The sequence below is a fragment of the Vipera berus genome (assembly GCF_964194415.1).
Source record: "Vipera berus genome assembly, chromosome: Z".
Classification (NCBI taxonomy): Eukaryota; Metazoa; Chordata; class Lepidosauria; order Squamata; family Viperidae; genus Vipera; species Vipera berus.
Window position 1 is genome coordinate 76,339,707 of NC_138205.1, and position 20,149 is coordinate 76,359,855.

Below are 20,149 nucleotides of genomic sequence, written 5' to 3' on the forward strand. Positions count from 1 at the left end.
AAATGCCAAATGATTTCAATGATGTTCATATATCTACCTGGATGATTTCATGAAATCACTAGGAGTTGAGCTTAGTTAAAAAAAGACTTCTCTTTTGTATTTTGGTATAAACTCTCATTTTACATCTGCCACATACATCTTAATAATTTGTGGATTAAGTCTGGTAATCACTAAGCTTAGCCTACATTCCTAATAATTAAAAGGAATTAGTGTCTTGTATTTATTTTGCTTGCTTCAAAGCACAGCAGCATTAAAATTTATGGCTTCCCCAAACCAACTCGGGAGATAGGCAATAAGTCTTCTGCATGGTTTTCTAAATTCAAATGGACTCTTATTTTCTCCCAGGAGAAGAAAAGAAACATTAGTTGAACGAGATCATATCATAGTGTATTATGAGTTAACTAATATTAAGGAGCTAAAGATGAACTAAAAGCTATATTGGTATAGCAGTCAAGAGACCTGGCTAGAAATCTGGAGGTTGTGAGTTCTAATCCCACCCTAAACACAATGCCAACTGCATAACCTTGGGCTACCACTCTCTTTTAGCACTAGGAAGCAGACAATGGCAAACTACTTTCAAAATCTTGCCAAAAAAACTACAGGAACTTATCTAGGCAGTCTCCAGGAATCAAGATTGATTGGAAGCCCCTCCCCCCAAAATAAGAGGGACTGTAGTTTAAAGCATCAATGTACTTCTCTGAAATGTATATGGAGTTCTCTGTAAGAAAGCATTTAAGCTACAATTCCTTATCACCTTATTAAACTTCCACAATCCTTTTGGGATGCTACAGCTGTCAAATTCAATTTAAATTTGAAATCCTACCATGTATTAAGATCCTAGTTCTTGTTGTTATTATTAGCAAAAGGAATATCTCATATCTCATATTCTCTGTGGGAGCGCCAGCCCTATGGAACCAACTCCCCCTTGAGCTTCGGATGGCCCCGGATCTTCGGTCCTTTCGCCGCGGCCTCAAAACACTCCTTTTCCATCAGGCTGACCTGGACTGACAGGGATTTTAATTATGTTTTTAATTTTTAACTTAATTTTAATTTATTCTACTGGGGCTATTAATTTAATTTCTTTTTAATTTTTGTATTATTGTATTTTATTGTTGTTAGCCACCCTGAGTCCTTCGGGAGATAGGGCGGCATATAAGTCCCAATAATAAATAAAATAAATAAATAAAATAAGACATTTTATAATACTGTTTGGTACCTGATAAGATGACATGGCTGGATACTGGACCATCATGCCTTGCACCTGATTTCCCTGTTGATTATTTATTAGATTTTGGTTTTGGGGAGACTGTTGCATTCCTATCAGTCCATGGAATCCTTGCTGTTGATTGGTCAAGACAGATTGGTAACCTGAAACAAACAAGGTAACTTTTCAGCCAAATGAACTTTAGAAATGCTTTCATCTCTCTATCCCAAGTCCTACCATTGCTGCAGGATTAGAAGGTAATATCATCAGTCAAAGAACGCCGATTATACTTCACTGTTTACGTTATTATTAAATATATATTTTATATATATTATTAAAAATTAAAATGAATTTATTAAAAATATAAAGAATGAACTTATAAAGAATGAAATTATAAACTGATAGAACCTAAGTACTGCTAAATGAAGACAAGCAGATGTGGTGACATTTCTGTTCTGCATGCAGATCTTTTGATTGATATGACTGTCAATCAGGATAAGTCTATCTGTGTGGAGAGACAATGATGGTACAATGTCAGAGATACATTTTTAATATAAATCATGCAGTTCCTGGGGCCAGATAGGCTGTGTTGCATAAATCCCAATCTTCAGAAGAAAGTTATTAGCTCTCAGTGGAAAGACATTTGCAATGATGGTGCTTGCTTTCTATTTCTTTGCACAATTGAGAGGATGTCTAGCTAATAATTGCTGAATCATGAAGGATGTTAAACAATAAACTACTCATGAATAGAAATTAAGGAGCCATGACACTTATATTTTCACACTGAAATAACTCATTTTGTAGTTTTTACACAAAGAATCTCTGCTTTCCTGATTTTTTTTAAAAAATATGATATTAAATAGAAGGGATACATGTTCCAAGAAAGGCACGTCCAATATGAATACCTTAAGCATTTTTTGTTTTAGCTTACAGAATATGATAACTGAAACATTAGGAGATTATCTTGCCTAGAAGGTATTCTGACATTAAACGATATCATGGCACTGCTTAGCTTTTTGGCATCAAAATGTGTTGGGATTACAATTTCTAAAATTCCCAGTCAACACAGCTATAAGTTATTATACTCCAAAACATTTGGAGAAAATTGGATTGTGGAAAATTGCTATACATGGTGTCTGATGAATCTTAATTTATACAGCTTAACCGGCTGTGATTTTCAGACCCACAGTATGGACATTCATATGGTCAGTAAAAAATTGTTCTAAAACTGATCCAGTATCTTTTGCTCTTTCATTCTCTTCCTCCTATTCTTTATACTTCTGTCCAAACATTCCTAGATATTGTACTGTGTTACTACCAGTCCCATATTCTTTAATCATGCCAAAAATTTCAGAAGTGTACTTGCCATTTTATTGAGATTTTATTCTTCTATCCATTATTTTGTATTTATAATATTTCCATAAGATATGTAAGGTTATTCACAATTTGTTTCTAAGATTGTGAGGTTTTTTTAAAAAAATCTATTTTTAAGATAATCCTCAATTATTTTCAAGGAAATATCTTTAGTTTTATTCTACTAGAATAAAAATCATGGGAAGTTTTCTACAAACTCATAGTATTTATTAATACATTATTTCCTTCCTGAATTTTCAATATAATTTTTCCCACTTTCCTTTCATTTCCCTGGTTTTCTTGCAAATTCAAAATTCTTCTTTCTGATAAATCAGTTTAGTCTCAATTTACAATTAATATATAAATTGTTGCTGTAAAAATTTGATTTGGCATACAATAGTTGAATTTGTTGGGGTTTTTTGTAAATCATCTTCTTTTTAAATTTTTTATCTAAAACAGCCTGAGCTTTTTCTTGAACTTCTTTTTCAATTCATGATTAGACTGAATGAAATAACCTCTTATAAAGGCTTATGTCCCAAACAGTTCTTAAATCAATGTCTTTATCTCAATTATTATTTAAAAATTCAATTAATTTCTCTTTGCAGTTCACCATCAAGTTTCTATTCATAATTCTGTACCTTTCAGCATTGGGCTAATGTTTCATAGCTTGACATACACAATCATTAGTTAATTCTAAAATTGTTACCAGGTTCTCTTTGATTTTTTTTGTTACCCAATAATAAAAAATGGGTTCCTTCCTAAAATGTCTTCAAGAAGAATAAGGATCACAATGGGGGGAAATGGCATTGGGGTGGGGGGAGGAATGAATAATACTGTCAGATTTTTTTTTGTTTTTCCTATATGGCACCTGTGATTTTTCTCTTTTAAACCTTAATCCTACACTTTTGATACAGATCTTAGAATAGTGAAATGGTACTATGGCAGTTATACCATCACGAAAATTATAAAATGTCATGAAGTTAAGAATAGCCAAGTGGCCTCACACCCTTCATGGATACAGGAAAGAGATTATTATGGAACTTAGCAGTTTTATAATTGATTAGAACAGTACCAATATCCTTCATACGTCAGTATAACATTGTTGCTGTAAATGGTAAAACTCAGATCATTTTGAAGTTTATTTACATATTTATTTAAGAAATTATATGGTTTCCTAACTCCAATAAATGTGACTGGGTGGTATGCATCAATGTAAAACAAATATTCAACTACAATTACAAGAACATTATTTCTTCTGAATGTTCAGCCCTCAATGCCTTTTGGGACTCACATTTTCTAGGCAACCTGAATTTACTCTATTGCTACTCTCCTGAAAGAATGAAAAATCTAATTGAATTCCACACATGTACCAAATACTGGTAAAAGGGAAAAGAATTAAAAATGGCTTTCTCTTCATTCCTGTTCTCTTGGTTATTAGCTTCCAGACTACAGACCATATAATTCTCTGAAAGCCTCCTTACTGTCCCAGAGAACATACATACATGGCTTATTTTCTAATAGCAGGATACATCACCTGTACCACCCTATTACTACAAGTGCCAAAACTTTTTTTTTACTGCACTTACATCACCTTCGATGTTATAATCTGCTATAAAACCACTTTTTTCAAGTCAGGGTAAAACATCAGGCACATTATTAAATGTCCAGAGGAAAAAGCTGTGCACCAAATTTCCTCCAAGGGGAAAAAACAGGAGCATTAGATATCCAATATAAATGGATGAAGCTGTCATCTTACTGCGGTAATTCTCTGAACTTTTATGATCCATTCAGACAAGTCAGGCAATTTAAGCTTCCCAGAAGGAAAGACATTCTATGAATTTGCCACTAGTGATTTAATTTTTTTTAATGGGCCTATGGTGCTTAAAAAACAAAGTGCAGTAGTTGTACACATGCAACCCAGGAGTGTAATTAAAGTGGGCTTGGTACTGTAGCAATCTCAACTTGTTTAAAATGACAGGTCTATTTTGAAGGTTTTATATTTTAGAATTAGAAAGGGCAAATATGAGTCTTCACCTTGCTCCGTTTTAAGATTAAGAAGACTCAGCAGCCAAATTCCAAAATCCTTGTAGAGGTAGGTAAAAAGGAAAGGAAAAAAAATTCAGTGCGGATGTTCAAAACATAAAATAGTAAACATAATTGAGCTTAAGGGAAAAAATGCAGTCAGTTATGACTTATCTGAGTCTCATCACACCATGAATTTCAGAAATGCTCCATGTACCAAAATATTGTTTTGTCCCAGACTTTACTCATTTCTGTGAGGCTTCTTGCTTGTAAAAATATCTGGTAATCCCTGCATGCCAATGCATTTTGATGGGTTCAATGATTTTTAAATATATTAATTCCAGTTTCCATAATAGCAGGACTGTGATCCCGAGCATATTCCTATTTCTCATTCCCTGGCAGAAGGACCTGCTCATTATACCTCGGGATTGACATAACATCTAATTAGTCAAATAGAGCCATTCAGTCTCTATGGGATATTCCCAGGTGTGCATTCATATGACAATTCTTTTCCCATATTAGTTACACAGCAGATTCTATTACCTACATCTAAAATTTCACTAAGGTGAAAATACTGCATCAGTTACATTAAGCTGAATTTTGTTTTATATCTGTGAGTTACAAATATATTGAAAGGCAAAATTCATGTTGCAGACAATTCTGGATTTTAAAACAAAATGCCTTTTCATTACTAGTAATTTATTTTTGATAATTTAGATGCTCTGTATTAAAGTTACTAGAACCAGTTTGGAAATGTGGTTAAAAGCTCCAGGCTAGAAGCCAAGAAACTGTGAGTTAAAGGTAGGTAGGTAACTGTCAATCTTTCTCAACCCCAGGAACAAGGCAATGGAAAATTAGTTCCTAAAATTCCTGCTAAGAAAATTGTAGGGACTCAAAGAAGGCACACACAAAAATATCACAGCATAAGTAACAAATTAAAATAACCTTCCACAACCAAAATGATAACAACAACATAAGGAATGTAGTTACTGCTATTTCTACTATGTATATTAAGACTGAGATTACCATGAAATGTATTTGTATGCTTATTATCTTGACAGATATATTTCTTAAAATAATACTAACCGCAATCCACAACAATGAGCATCATTCATGAATACAAAAGTAACACTAGAATAACTATTTGTTTTAAAAAGTTATGTTCATACTTTAAAAAAGTGACAGGCATTACTTATCACTGTTATCAAAGATAACATATATTCATGTTTCTCCATAACTATGATCAAAGAATAATAGTGTAATAAATAATAAAGAAGTGTATACATTGACAATATTCAATTTAAACATAACATGCTGATCTGGAGGACAGTCTGCTTTGCAGATTCACTTATAGAATCTCCTAATCTAAATTTCAATAAAATGGACTTCTGGTTTTTGTGCCCACAGCGCATGGCCGCACAAGAGTGGACCTCTGCTCCCCATGGCTAGTCTCTTCCTGCTTGGGAGACCCTAGATGGGTCCGAAGTTGCCCCGGAAAGGTGACTGTGAAGGAGGGGTACCCCGACGATCATGAAGCGATGGCAATTACTTTGTTTGATCCGGGGAAAGCCCTCTGAACCCAACAGGAGAAAAGCTAGCATGAGATCAGCATCTAGCCCAAGCTACTTGCAGCCGAAGTCCCAGAGCACAAACCTAAACATCAGTGAACAGCGTGCTTGGAATTGGTGAGAGTACTAATCTTCTTTCTTCTATCTACTATTTAAATCCTTGAAAATATCCCCAAAGCAAGAAAATCTCCAGAAGTGAAGGGAGGGGACTATATCCCCATTCCCTTACAGATGGAAGCAGCAAATTAACATAAAAGGTGGAAAGAGATGTACTAAAATTTGATTTAAAATATTTAAGTGTGGACAAATCTAGGAACTAAAAAACTGTCAAGATTATACCCTAAAAAACTTCTGATGGAATTATAAAAATATATGACAAAAATAACTTTTTGATTGAAAGAAAAACGGTAAAAAGTAAAAAGTAGATGCTGGCATCTAGTGAAGAATCAGAGAATAGAACAATAACAATAAGGACTCTGAAATTGGCAGAATGCCCAGAAACAAAGAAAAAGTTTTTCCTTTGAATTGCAAATAACCTTGAAGACAGCTGGGAACAAAGGAAGAACCAGCTATAAGATTAAAATGTGTTTGAAAGAAAAAAACAACACCTGGACTATTGCTTAAACCTAAGAACTGTTTAAGAAAAAGTAAAACGTCAACTTTTTGGCTAATCTTTTAGAAGAGCATTTGCAGGAAGGATTTAATATACTGGCTTAATATACTGAATCTGTAATTTTGACTGACTGATAAATTGACTTTTGAATTAAAACATTGATGAAATATTATTTGAAGTGGGGAGACAACATGGATATCACATGTATTAAAAAATGACAGGATGCCACATTCAATATTTTCTCCTGAAGGACTTAGCATGAAAAATTAAGGGCCTCCAGAAGCAATAATTCAAGGCAAGATAAAACTTTCCTGGAGAAAATATATGTAATGTTATGACACTGCTAAGCTTGTAAGCCGCCCTGAGTCTTCGGAGAAGGGCGGGATATAAATGGAATTAAAATAAAATAAAATAAATAAATAAAGACAAATGACAATAGACTCAAACCACAACAAAATTCGAAACAACTTTGAGGATTTAAATAAGCCTATTTCCAATCTAAATCTACAATTAAAAAAATACCCAGGAAATAACAACAAAGGAACAAACAAATCAGATAGCAGATTACAAACTAGAAGAGTATGATCAAATTGATGAAATAACAAAGGAAAAGAATTACAATTTGACACAAACAGGAAAAATCTACAAGGTTCTGATACAAAAAAAGAAATGGAATTATTAGGAGAACCATTACAGTTTGGGGGACAGAAAGAATTTATCTTACTTACTTCATTTTTTGTATTCCCAACAACATTTGTAAAAATACAAAAACTGTTGGTAAGTGAATTGCATCAACTTGGAAAATTACTTGGCAAAAGAAGATCAGAGACAGATACAAGAGATTTGACTCACCCTACCAGATGGACTATTACATGAATAAACATGTGTTTGAATATGGCTAAAAGAACAAAAAATTTCAAACATAGAGGGGGCTTACAAAAGAAGGACAATGAGATTTAAGTAATATAGTATGTTTTATAATATATTAAATGTTAAAATATTAGGTTGATGTAACTTTTATTAATATATAAGTAAAATAAAAACTGATGAGAAAGGATGTTATACCTAGATACTATAAGACAGATAAAAAGGATAGTATTTTTATAATGCATGACATAAAATATTGGGATGATGTACCTAAATGGGAAAATTTAGACAGTTAGATGACTGTTGTTGTTGTTAGCTGCAAAGTCGCGTCTGACCCATCACAACCCCATGGACAATGTTTCCCTAGGCCTTCCTGTCCTCTACCATCTTCTGGAGTCCATTTAAGCTCACACCTACTGCTTCAGTGACTCCATCCAGCCAACTCATTCTCTGTCGTCCCCTTCTTCTATTGCCCTCAATCTTTCCCAGCATTAGGCTCTTCTCCAGTGAGTCCTTCCTTCTCATTAGGTGGCCAAAGTATTTGAGTTTCAACTTCAGACTCTGGCCTTCTAAAGAGCAGTAAGGGCTGATTTCCGCTAGGACTGACCGGTTTGATCGCCTTGCAGTCCAAGGGACTCGCAGGAGTCTTCTCCAGCACCAGAGTTCAAAGGCTTCAATTCTTTGGCGCTCAGCCTTTTTTATGGTTCAACTTTCACTGCCATACATTGCAACTGGGAAGACCATAGCCTTGACTATATGCACTTTTGTTGACAGGGTGATGTCTCTGCTTTTTAGTGTGCTGTCTAGATTTGTCATGGCTTTCCTCCCGAGGAGCAAGCATCTTTTAATTTCTTGGCTACAGTCCCCATCTGCAGTGATCTTGGAGCCCAGGAAAATAAAATCTGTCACTACCTCCATTTCTTCCCCATCTATTTGCCAGGAATTGAGAGGGTCCGATGCCGTGATCTTGGTTTTCTTAATGTTAGGTTTCAACCCAACTTTTGCATTCTCCTTCTTCACCCGCAACAAGAGGCTCTTTAGTTCTTCACTTTCTGCCATTAGAGTGGTATTATCTGCATATCTTAGGTTGTTGATTCCCGGAATCTTAATTCCAACTTTTGATTCATCTAGCCCTGCCTTTCTCATGATGTGCTCTGCATATAAGTTAAATAGGCAGGGCGACAGTATACAGCCTTGCCGGACTCCTTTTCCAATTTTGAACCAATCAGTGGTTCCGTGTCCAGTTCTCACTGTTGCTTCTTGACCCGCATATAGGTTTCTCAGAGACAAATAAGATGGTCTGGTACTCCCATCTCTTTAAGAACTTGCCACAGTGTGTTGTGATCCACACAATCAAAGGCTTTGGCATAGTCAATGAAGCAGATGTTTTTCTGGAACTCTCTAGCTTTCTCCATGATCCAGTGTATGTTGGCAATTTGATCTCTAGTTCCTCTGCCTCTTCGAAATCCTGCCTGTACTTCTGGTAGTTCTCGATCCACATACTGCTGGAATCTAGCTTGTAGGATTTTAAACATAACTTTACTAGCATGAGAAATGAGTGCAATGGTGCGATAGTTTGAATATTCTTTGGCACTGCCTTTCTTTGGAATTGGAATGTAAACTGATTTTTTCCAATCCTGTGGCCACTGTTGAGTTTTCCAAATTTGCTGGCAAATTGAGTGTAGCACTTCTACTGCATCGTCTTTTAAGATTTTGAATAGCTCAGCTGGAATACTGTCACCTCCACTAGCTTTGATGTTACTCAGCTTTTCTAAGGCCCACTTCATTTCACATTCTAGGATGTCTGGCTTTAGGTCATTGACCACCTCATTGTGGTTATCAAGGATGTTAAGCTCATTCTTGTATAGTTCTTCTGTGTAATTTTGCCACCTCTTCTTAATCACTTCTGCCTCTGTTAGGTCCCTGCCATTTTGGTCCTTTATCATGCCCATTTTTTCATGAAACGTTCCCTTTATCTCTCCAATTTTCTTGAAGAGATCTCTGGTCATCCCTATTCTATTGTTTTCTTCTATTTCTTTGCACTGTTCATTTAAGAAGGCATTCTTATCTCTTCTAGCTATTCTCTGGAATTCTGCATTCAATTGGGTGTATCTTTTTCTCCCTTGCCTTTTGCTTCCCTTTCCTCAGCTATTTGCAAAGCTTCCCCAGACAGCCATTTTGCTTTCTTCCATTTCTTTTTCTTTTAGTTGCTACCTCTTGTACAATGTTGCGAACCTCCGTCCATAGTTCTTCAGGCACTCTATCAGATCTAATTCCTTAAGTTTATTTGTCACCTCTACTGTATATTTGTCAGGGATATTATTTAATTCATACCTGAGTGGCCTAGTGCTTTTCCCTACTTTCTTCAGTTTAAGTGTAAACTTTGCAACTAGAAGCTCATGGTCTGAGCCACAGTCAGCTCCTGGTATTGTTTTTACTGACTGTATAGAGCTTCTCCATCTTTGGCTGCAGAGCACATAGTCAATCTGATTTCTCTGTTGGCCGTCTGGTGATGTCCATGTGTAGAACCGTCTCTTCGGTTGTTGGAAAAGAGTGTTTGCTATGACCATCGTATTCTCTTGACAAAATTCTATCAGCCTGTATCCTGCTTCATTTTTTACTCCAAGGCCAAACTTGCCTGTTATTCCAGTTATCTTTTGGCTTCCTAGTTTAGCATTCCAATCCCCCATGATGATAAGGACATCATTTTTTGGTGTTAGTTCTATAAGGTGCTGTAGGGCTTCATAGAACCAGTCAATTTCATCCTCTTCAGCACTGGTGGTTGGGGCACAGACGTGGACTACTGATATTGAATGGTTTGCCTTGGATTCAAACTGAGATCATTCTGGCATTTTGGGGATTGTATCCCAGTATTGCTTTTCCTACTTTTTTATTGACCATGAAGGCTACTCCATTTCTTCTGAGGGATTCTTGCCCATAGTAGTATACCTGATGGTCATCTGTCCACTCCAAGATTCTCAAGTTCTTTACACAGTTCTTCTGTGTAATTTTGCCACCTCTTCTTAATCTCTTCTGCCTCTGTTAGGTCCCTGCCATTTTGGTCCTTTATCATGCCCATTTTTGCATGAAACATTCCCTTCATCTCTCCAATTTTCTTGAAAAGATCTCTGGTCCTCCCTATTCTATTGTTTTCTTCTATTTCTTTGCATTGTTCATTTAAGAAGGCATTCTTATCTCTTCTAGCTATTCTTTGGAATTCTGCATTTAATTGGGCATATCTTTCTTTTTCTCCCTTGCCTTTCGATTCCCTCCTTTGCTCAGCTATTTGCAAAGCTTCCTCAGACAGCCATTTTGCTTTCTTGCATTTCTTTTTCTTTGGGATGGTTTTGGTTGCTACCTGTTGTGCAATGTTGCGAACCTCTGTCCATAGTTCTTCAGGCACTCTGTCTATCAGATCTAATTCCTTAAATCTATTTGTCACCTCTACTGTATATTGAACAGGGATATGATTTAATTCATACCTGACTGGCTTAGCGCTTTTCCCTACTTTCTTTAATTTAAGCCTAAACTTTGCAACAAGAAGCTCATGGTCTGAGCCACAGTCAGCTCCTGGTCTTGTTTTTACTGACTGTATAGAGCTTCTCCATCTTTGGTTGCAGAGCATATAGTCAATCTGATTTCTGTGTTGACCGTCTGGTGATGTCCATGTGTAAATCCCAGTATTGCTTTTCCTATTTTTTTTTTGACTATGAAGGCTACTCCATTTCTTCTGAGGGATTCTTGCCCGCAGTAGTATACCTGATGGTCATCTGAATTAAATTCACCCATTCCTGTCCATTTTAGTTCGCTGATTCCTAAGATATCGATGTTCAGTCTTGTCATCTCTTGTTTGACCACGTCCAACTTTCCTTGATTCATGGATCTTATATTCCAGGTTCCTATGGAGAAAAAAATCTTTACAGCATTGGACTTTCCTTTCACCACCAGATACATCCACAGCTGAGCGTCCTTTTGGCTTTGGCCCAGTCGCTTCATTCATTCTGGCACTACTAGTACTAGCCCTCTGCTCTTCCCCAGTAGCATATTAGACACCTTCCGGGGCTCATCTTCTAGCATCGTATCATTTTGCCTTTTGGTACTGTCCATAGGGTTTTCATGGCAAAGATACTGGAGTGGGTTGCTATTTCTTCTCCAGTGGATCTCGTTTTGTCAGAACTCTCTGCTATGACCTTTCAGTCTTGGGTGGCCCTGCAAGGCATAGCTCATAGCTTCATTGAATTATGCAAGCCCCTTCGCCACGACAGGCAGTAATCCATGAACGGGAGTTAGATGACTAATATGAAGAAATTATGACTGATTAGAATTGGATTGAATATAAAGGAATATAAGGGAACAAAAATTATAAAAATAGGATGTATGCTGAACTAATGAGATGATGGTGATGAGAATAATATAAGCTGAAAAAATGTATATATAGAGATTATTATTTGTATAAATACAAAAAAATGCCTATACCTAATCATTTATATATTTAAAATATATATAATTAATATTATATATTAAGAATTATATTTTGGCTAAGGTTGAGGAAGGAAAATACAAATGGGAGAAGGGAAGATCAAAGAAATGTATCATCAATTAATATATTAATTATAAAATTATCAAATTTAATCATTATTGACTGTTAATTAATTATTACTGTCCTTTGTTTTTTTTTCTTGTTAAAATATAAACCAAGACAACACACTACACACCAGGCACTGGAGATTTGTTATAGTTAAAAACCAATAAAAGTTCTATGAAAAATCAGAAAAATGGATAAAAAATTGAAATATTTTTCTTTAATGTGCGTATTGGCTGGTAGCAAAGTACAACAAAACACGAAGTAATGCTGGTTGTAGTGGAGCAAAGAATTACAGAGTCAACATGTGCTTTGTCCCTGAGGCATTCAAAAGCATACTATTCTTAAAATAGTATTTATGATTGGACAGTTTTTGTCACAAACTCTTAACATTCAGGAAGTTGCTTTTTCAAGAGTGGGCCAAGTACTGATTCTTTTAAGGCCAATTGAGCCACTCTATCACAAAAAGATGTGTTCACTCTTTGGAGTTGATATTTTTGTTCTTTAGAATAAAACTAATAGTAAACACTGAATTGCAATAATTCAACGGTTTATAATTTTAACATTCCTTTTCCAAAGCCCAGCAACTGAAGAGACGAAATAAACATAATTCACTCTGGATACAAGTAAAAATAATTCAGCCTGGATTACAAAACTGGAACATTTCCACTTTTTCCTCATTCTGAAATTCCCCTGGGGTGGGAAGTAATAAACCCATTGCTTGCTGGCAATTTTTTCTTTAAATAACAAACATTTGAAGCATTAGCTAAGCTTCAGAAATAATTGAATTTTGATTAATTAATCTGACTTTGATTTGGATATTTGTCATGTCAGAATTAGCTCAACTTGATTTGAGATTCAGTCACATCTGAATCACGTCTATTACTATATAGTTTTGGAAGTCTAAGAGAGTAAGAATAGGAGGGGGTGAGGCGGACTTTATCATACAGCAAGTGTTATCTCAGCCACCCACATTCCAGATGACAAACTATATCAGAGGTGACTTTAAAACACAGCTTGTTATAGAATCTAGAGACCTGTTTCTGTTTTTTTAAAAAAATTAAATTTTATTATATACTTAAAGTAGCTTTATGGGAACAGATGGCATGGAGCATTGATGTAATTATGTGTATTTGTCACAGCACAATACAGTAAATTTAATAAAGTCAGTTTGGGAAGTGAAGTGATTTTAAGTTGGCTAAATGAGTTCTCTCATGAGGAAATGAATTTATATTAACATTTTCTAGATGTACATTTAAAGGCTTGTTTTTTTCATTTGTTCTTTCAACAATCCACTGCTATAATACAGGAATTTACTAAATAAAAGGAATCTCAAGCGTTTCCCCTGGAAAGCTCTAGAGAAATGGAGATGAAGCAAATTTGGTAGTACAGATAATCTTCAACTTACAATTATTCATTTAGTTTAGTTTAGTTTAGTTTTATTAAATTTTTATACCGCCCTTCTCCCGAGGGACTCAGGGCGGTGAACAGGGCATATAATAAAAATACAAAACTACAAAAGTTAAAATAGAATTAAATTAATGCCCAAGATAAAACTATAAAATATACAAATATTTAAAACCCAAATTAACTCCCCATCAGGCCAGGCCAGCTTGTTCAAACAGGTGGGTCTTTAACCCGCGTCGGAAGGAGCGGAGATCCGGTGCCATCCGGAGCTCCACCGGCAGTTGATTCCACAAAGCCGGGGCGCCCACAGAGAAGGCCCTCCCCCTGGGGGCCACCAGCCGGCATTCTCTGACTGGAGGCACCCTGAGGAGGCCCTCTCTGTGGGAACGCACAGGGCGGAGGGGAGTTGACGCCGGCCGATTGAAGCTACAGCGGCACTGAAAAAAGTGACTTATGACCATTTTTCACCCTATCAACTATTGCAGCATTTCCATGATAATATGATCAAAGTTTGGACACTTGGCAATTTGTTCATATTTATAATGGGTAGTACCCCTGGGTCACGTGAACAACTTTTGTGACCTTCTGACAAAATTAATGGGGAAGCCAGATTCACTTTAAAACTGTGTTATTAACTTAGCTATCTCAGTAATCCACTTAACACCTGTGGCAAGAAAGGTTGTAAAATAGGAGAACAACTGAACAATTAACTGTCTTGCTTAGTAAAGAGAAGGAAGGAGGCATAGCATTTTCTAGAAACTTCCTATTGAAATTAACTCAGATGCTTACTACGACTGCTTTAAATTTTATTTACTTTTAAAAATTGTCTTCCGTTTTTCTATTCTGAAATGATAGTCAAGGTAGATTAATTTCAAAGTCAAATAATTTTGCCATGGTGAAACTGCGCCCACCCCACTGCCGGCAATGAAAAAAAAGTTGTGATACATTGCGATATGTCACATGATGTTGCGAGTTTGGCACCCCTCCTTTAGAAGTTCAGTGTGACTGCTTTGAGATCCTTCTGAGATCTTCTGAACATGTGTGCATCTTTGTATCACTTGTCAAGCAAAACGTAATATATATGGGCTTTAAATACAAAATGAAATTATATTCTGCTACATAACAATTTATAAGGATGCAAATTAACACATTAAAATAGGCTTCCACCATTTTTACAGTCAAGTAATAAAAATAAAAATAACTAATTACTGCAATAAAACAAACCTAAGTACAGTAAACTATCTTAAAACAAAACGATAAAACAAGCCTTCTGAATGAAGTTTGTTTAATTTCATTTTATGATGTGTGAGAATTTAATACATAAATATCCCAAAAGACTTTCCACCATGAATGTGGGAAGATAATGTCTTGTCCTGACAAATACTAACAGTGACAGCTGTGATTTACTGAGGCAACTCCTAGACATTCTAAAAGCATATTAGCTGTGCCTCTGCTTTCAAAGAGCACATTTCAGCAGTATAGGCCACTTCAATGACAAATTACTGTACCTACCAGAACCTAGTGAAAGAAGGTTGAAGATGCCCAAGGGCCCAAACTATTGTGATAATATGGTTTTCATTATAATCCCTCACATATGGTGGCTTCCAAAAGGCATAAAAAATTTCTGCTGTGCTTTGAAGGCAGAAAAAGAAGGTAACATTATGATAGTGACAGTGTTAGCAGAGTCATATTTTCATATTTACAGTGGTTACAAATGGCCTCTGGAATTAAGCCTGACCTCACAGAGAAAATCCTGTTCTTGGAGGATTGGAAGAAGAGGAATAATGTTTTCACCAGGATTTAAATGCCAAGAATATCCTATTACATGTAAACCATTGTTCTAAGATAATATTTTCATGTTTATTTATCTCTAGTGACATGAACAAAGCAAATGTTAACTTTATTTATGATGGATTTGAACAAAATGAAATCAGAATTCAGCTAAATTCTATGCCTACAATTTTTGTCTATGGCATTTACTTCTCTATGTGACCTCATTATCTCTGATTATACATTTTAAATAACAGAGTAATTACAATACTCCTCATCTACCAAAGGTAATTGGGCCTGGCAACTCCATTGTTAAGCAATGCAATTGTAAGGTGTAATGTCACCACTATGCCACCTACAATAATAATTCTGGCAATCCATGTTGCTTTTGTTACATTAATCTCACATGTTCATAGCATTCTGTGGTCATGTGATCACCATTTGTGACCTCTTGCTGGCTTTCCCGTTGACCTTTTGTCAAAAGTTGGCAGTGCGCTTATAAATGGTGATCATGTATTCACTGAATGCTGTAATGTCATAATTGAAAGTCATCGTGTAACTGCAAGGACACTGCTGTGACTACAACTGTGAGGACCTGTTGATTTTTTAAAAAATAAATTTAGCTCTTAATACATTATTTTTGTCCCATTAAACTGGCAATTTTTAAAGCATTCTTATTTCTCTCACATTGTGAAATGTATTACTTGTTAAGTAAAGTTATAAAGTCTGACGAAGTGCTTCACAATTATTAGGAGTCCAAGTGTAGTCCTTTTAAAAACATTTTTTCAAGGCTTTGTAAGAGCTTATGAAAACACATTCAATGAGTCAGTTGTGACTTTTAGGAATCTGTCTGGATTATAGTAGAAACAGCATAACAAATCTAAATTATACCATGCTACATAATTGTTGAAAATAGATGATCCAAACATTATCGTTTGGATTTTTACTGAATACCCAAGCAAAATCCAATACATAGTGCTAATACCTAAACCTTTGGTTGAAATGGGTTCTTATGAAACACCGTTCATTCAAAACAAGCTATTGTTAATAGTTAATATGAAATGTTTTATACTTTGATTGTATAGTACCGATTTTCCTTGCTACTAAAAGATCCTTGCTCAACTGAGAAATCTGTGGGATCATAAAGAGCAAAATATACTGAAATAATAGGTAAAACTAAAATATCTATGCATCTTTAGGCATGACCCATGCAGGCCAAAGTAATTAATTTTTACTGCCAATTTTTGTGTGTCTATTTCCCCCTTCATTATATATTTTTTCTTCAATCACACCGTGTGTGTGTGTCTATCATCTATCTGCAGTACATATACAATATACTGTATGCATGCATGCATGCATGCATGCATACTTACATTCCCAGAATTGATACATTTACAAAAAGTTAATTTCTTTCATATAAAAATATAACAGCTAGTATAAACCTCTAGCTTTGTGTTTTAAAAAAACCCATCATTATCTAAATGTTTAGATTTTGCATTTTTGTCTATCTGTCCAGTCCTTCTCAAAGACATGATATAAGCAGGTGTGGTTTAATAATACTAAAGTATTGTCAAGGTATGTAAGCTATCCAAAGTAAAGCTGCCTTTTGCAATTGATTGATGGTAATTTAGTCAATGCTGATAGTGTTCAAGTAGTACTCCAGATATTTTGAGATTACATCAAGGTTCCTATTACTATTGGTACTATCTTTCCTTTCTTTTGCCACAATCATTTTACTTATATTTGCAAGTATCTGTTGTGTGATTTTCTCTAGTTCTTTTTCTTTTAATTCTGATTTTCCCAGGTATTGTCACATCAACTGCAGACTTTTTTTTGACTTTCATATAGACAGTTATTAAGTCTGAGGTGTTAAGTGGCAGGTTCTTATCTGTTTGAATTCAAAAGTCTCAGAACACTTTAGCTTCTTCATTTTCTATTATTTTATATCTTTTGTGGTACCACCAGTTCTTACTTGGTATTTCTTAAATATATTCAAATGCACCACTGTTGCTATTTTTTTATACTATTGTTTGTAGTCAATATTGGTCACCTTCTTGCAGCACCTAAGAAAGTAGTCCACTGTTTGTTCTGCTTCCTTTCATAAGTGGCATTTGCTATCTATTGCTGTCTTCTCAATGCTGGCTTTCTACTGTATGCGCTTCTTCTTAAGGCTTGATCTTGTGTAATCAGAATTATCCCCACTATCTCTTTCTTCAAACTTTTTGCTCTTATCCATTGCCATTTGCTGTTATTTACTTTCCCTATTTATTTGTATGTACTGGCCATGTAATACTTTATCTTACCATGCCTCTTTTCTTCCTTTGTTCTTGTAGTTAGTGATATTCAGTAAACCTTCCTGGTGTACTAGCTTCAGTGCATCTTCACTGTCCTTTAGATGTTCTTCCAATGCCCTTTTTTCTTCTTCAACTACTTGATATACTTGTAACATTCCATGCCCACTTATTTTTCTTAGTAAGTAGAGCCTATCAACATCACTGTGTGTATGAAGGGCATGATTCATTGTCATTATTTTCTGGTCTTTCTTATCCAGGTTTTTCATTGTTTGACTCCAGTCCATTACTACAGTTGTATATCTAATGACTGGAATTGCCCAGGTGTTAGCTGCCTTGATATTTCCTCCACTGAGTTACAGTGCTAAGATTTTCTTCAGTCTCATGATAAATTTACTTCTAATCTTCTTCTTCACTTCAGTGTACTTGATATTCTCAGTTTGAAGGATGCTTAAGTATTTGTAATGCCTGCCTTCACCCAGAGTCTGGATATTATTTCCATAGGGCAACTGGATCCCTTCCGTTTTCACTATTTTTCCCAGTGACAATGGCATATTTGTTTAGCTCAAACTCCATTGGAATATGCTGGCTGCATATACAGCAATTATTATTATTATTATTAAGGTTTGTTGCATAATTGGCTACAGTAGATGTTTAGAAAGGAATTGACATTTTTATCTACTTGTTGAAATTAAAATAATAGCCACTTATCTATGAATATTTATACAAATTAAGATCTGAAAATTTAAAAAATACTTTCAGCTAAGAGGCTTACTCTATAGCATCTCTTCAATCCTGGGTTAACAGCGTTTTGTTATGATGTGGAGTTTTTTCATACTCAGAGCACTTAAGAATGTATATGAAACATTTAACTGCAAGTCCTAAAATTAATATTTATCTCTGATCATGTGGTAAAGGAGATATCCTGGAAAGACAAAGCACATTAAAGGAGATGCAAGCATACTTTCCTAAATTACCTTTGCATCTAAACATTGTACAGCTTAACATTTTATTTCCTTGGGTCTTCTAAAGTGCATAAATGGCTATTTATAGTTAACATAATAGAAATTCTAACAACTAAAAATAATAATAATCACAATTAGTGATAGCTTTTTACCATGATCACCATTATATGCATGCACATTTCATGTTTAATGAAATTTCAAGGTCAAGTAAATCAGTGTTAGATTCTTGTAGGTAAAAATACAACATTTAAAATATTATTCTATTGTTTTGCTTTTTTCTATTTTAGCCTTTAAAAAAATCAAATGTCATTTGCAACTTTTCTAACATGTGATATTTGATAAAATGTTGTAAACATAATATAAACCAATATATATATATAACAAACATATGCAAACAAATATGAACTCTAACCTTAATGTTATTATTGCTGATTAGTCTCTAGTATAATTATTTTTATTTGTTTAAATTTCATACAAGTTTGCTGCATGTAATTTAATATATATATTACATAATTATAATATTATAGTATATCCCTTGTAAAAGGCCTGAGATTGTATACATAGAATGAAGGCTACTGCTAAGCTTGTAAGCCGCCCTGAGTCTTCAGAGAAGGGTGGGATATAAATGGAATTAAAATAAATAAATAAATAAATAAATAAATAAATAAATAAATAAATAAATAAATAAATAAATAAATAAATAAATAAATTTAGTTCAACTTTTCAAAATATTGTCTTGGTTGGACGAATTTTTAAGAATAGAATGAAGTATGCAAACAGATACTCTTCAAGGCTGCCATCTGTTCTGTGATGAAATCTATTTTGATAGATTACACCATTTTGTTTCTGATAGAATCTCTGATTAATTTGTTATATTTTTATAACTGTTCCTCCTGTCAGAGCTCCTTTTTTATCTATCTGCATTAGTGTGAACACTTCTGGGGACTTATTTGGATTTTTTTTTCTTTTGTCACTAAAGCAGGGGTCCCCAACCCCAGTCGTGGACCAGTACTGGGCTGCAGCATGCCAGCAACTGGTCCGCACAAATAAGCAAAGCCCCATCCGTGAGATGCAGGCAGCACACAAAACCACACATCCTCTGGCCCTCGGAAAAACCTCTCTCCCCGGAACTGGTCCCTGGTGCCCAAAAGGTTGGGGCCCTCTGCACAAAAGAATCAAAAGTTAATCTCTGCAGCTGGAATTTAATAGCAGTTTTAGAAAGTAAAAATGAAAATTCTACTGCACTTTTACACTGATAAGTAAACATTTAAAATAAAGATGTTATTTGCTTAAATCACTATAATTAAGCACATTTTCCAATTTTATTAAGGAACATTTGAAAGCTAGTCACTTGTACAACAGTATAGAATCAAACGTCTTTTCCATGAATGTTTTGAATCCTGACTTTGCATGATCAAATAGATACAGCGTTCTTAATTTGGAAAAAGTGTTTGGTATTTGGGGGATTTCTGCAAATATGTTTAAAATATGTATTTGTTTTAGGTAA

At 34.9% G+C, this 20,149-nt stretch overlaps 1 protein-coding gene across 1 annotated transcript in view; it reads right to left on the minus strand.

The window, feature by feature from the left end:
* Window positions 1-20,149, minus strand: part of ARPP21 (cAMP regulated phosphoprotein 21) — a 141,320-nt gene that overhangs the window by 14,389 nt on the left and 106,782 nt on the right. Inside the window, exon 19 of the mRNA XM_081345175.1 lies at window positions 1,217-1,368. Within this exon, the coding sequence (XP_081201301.1) occupies window positions 1,217-1,368 (152 nt within the window). The remainder of the gene's footprint in view (window positions 1-1,216; window positions 1,369-20,149) is intronic.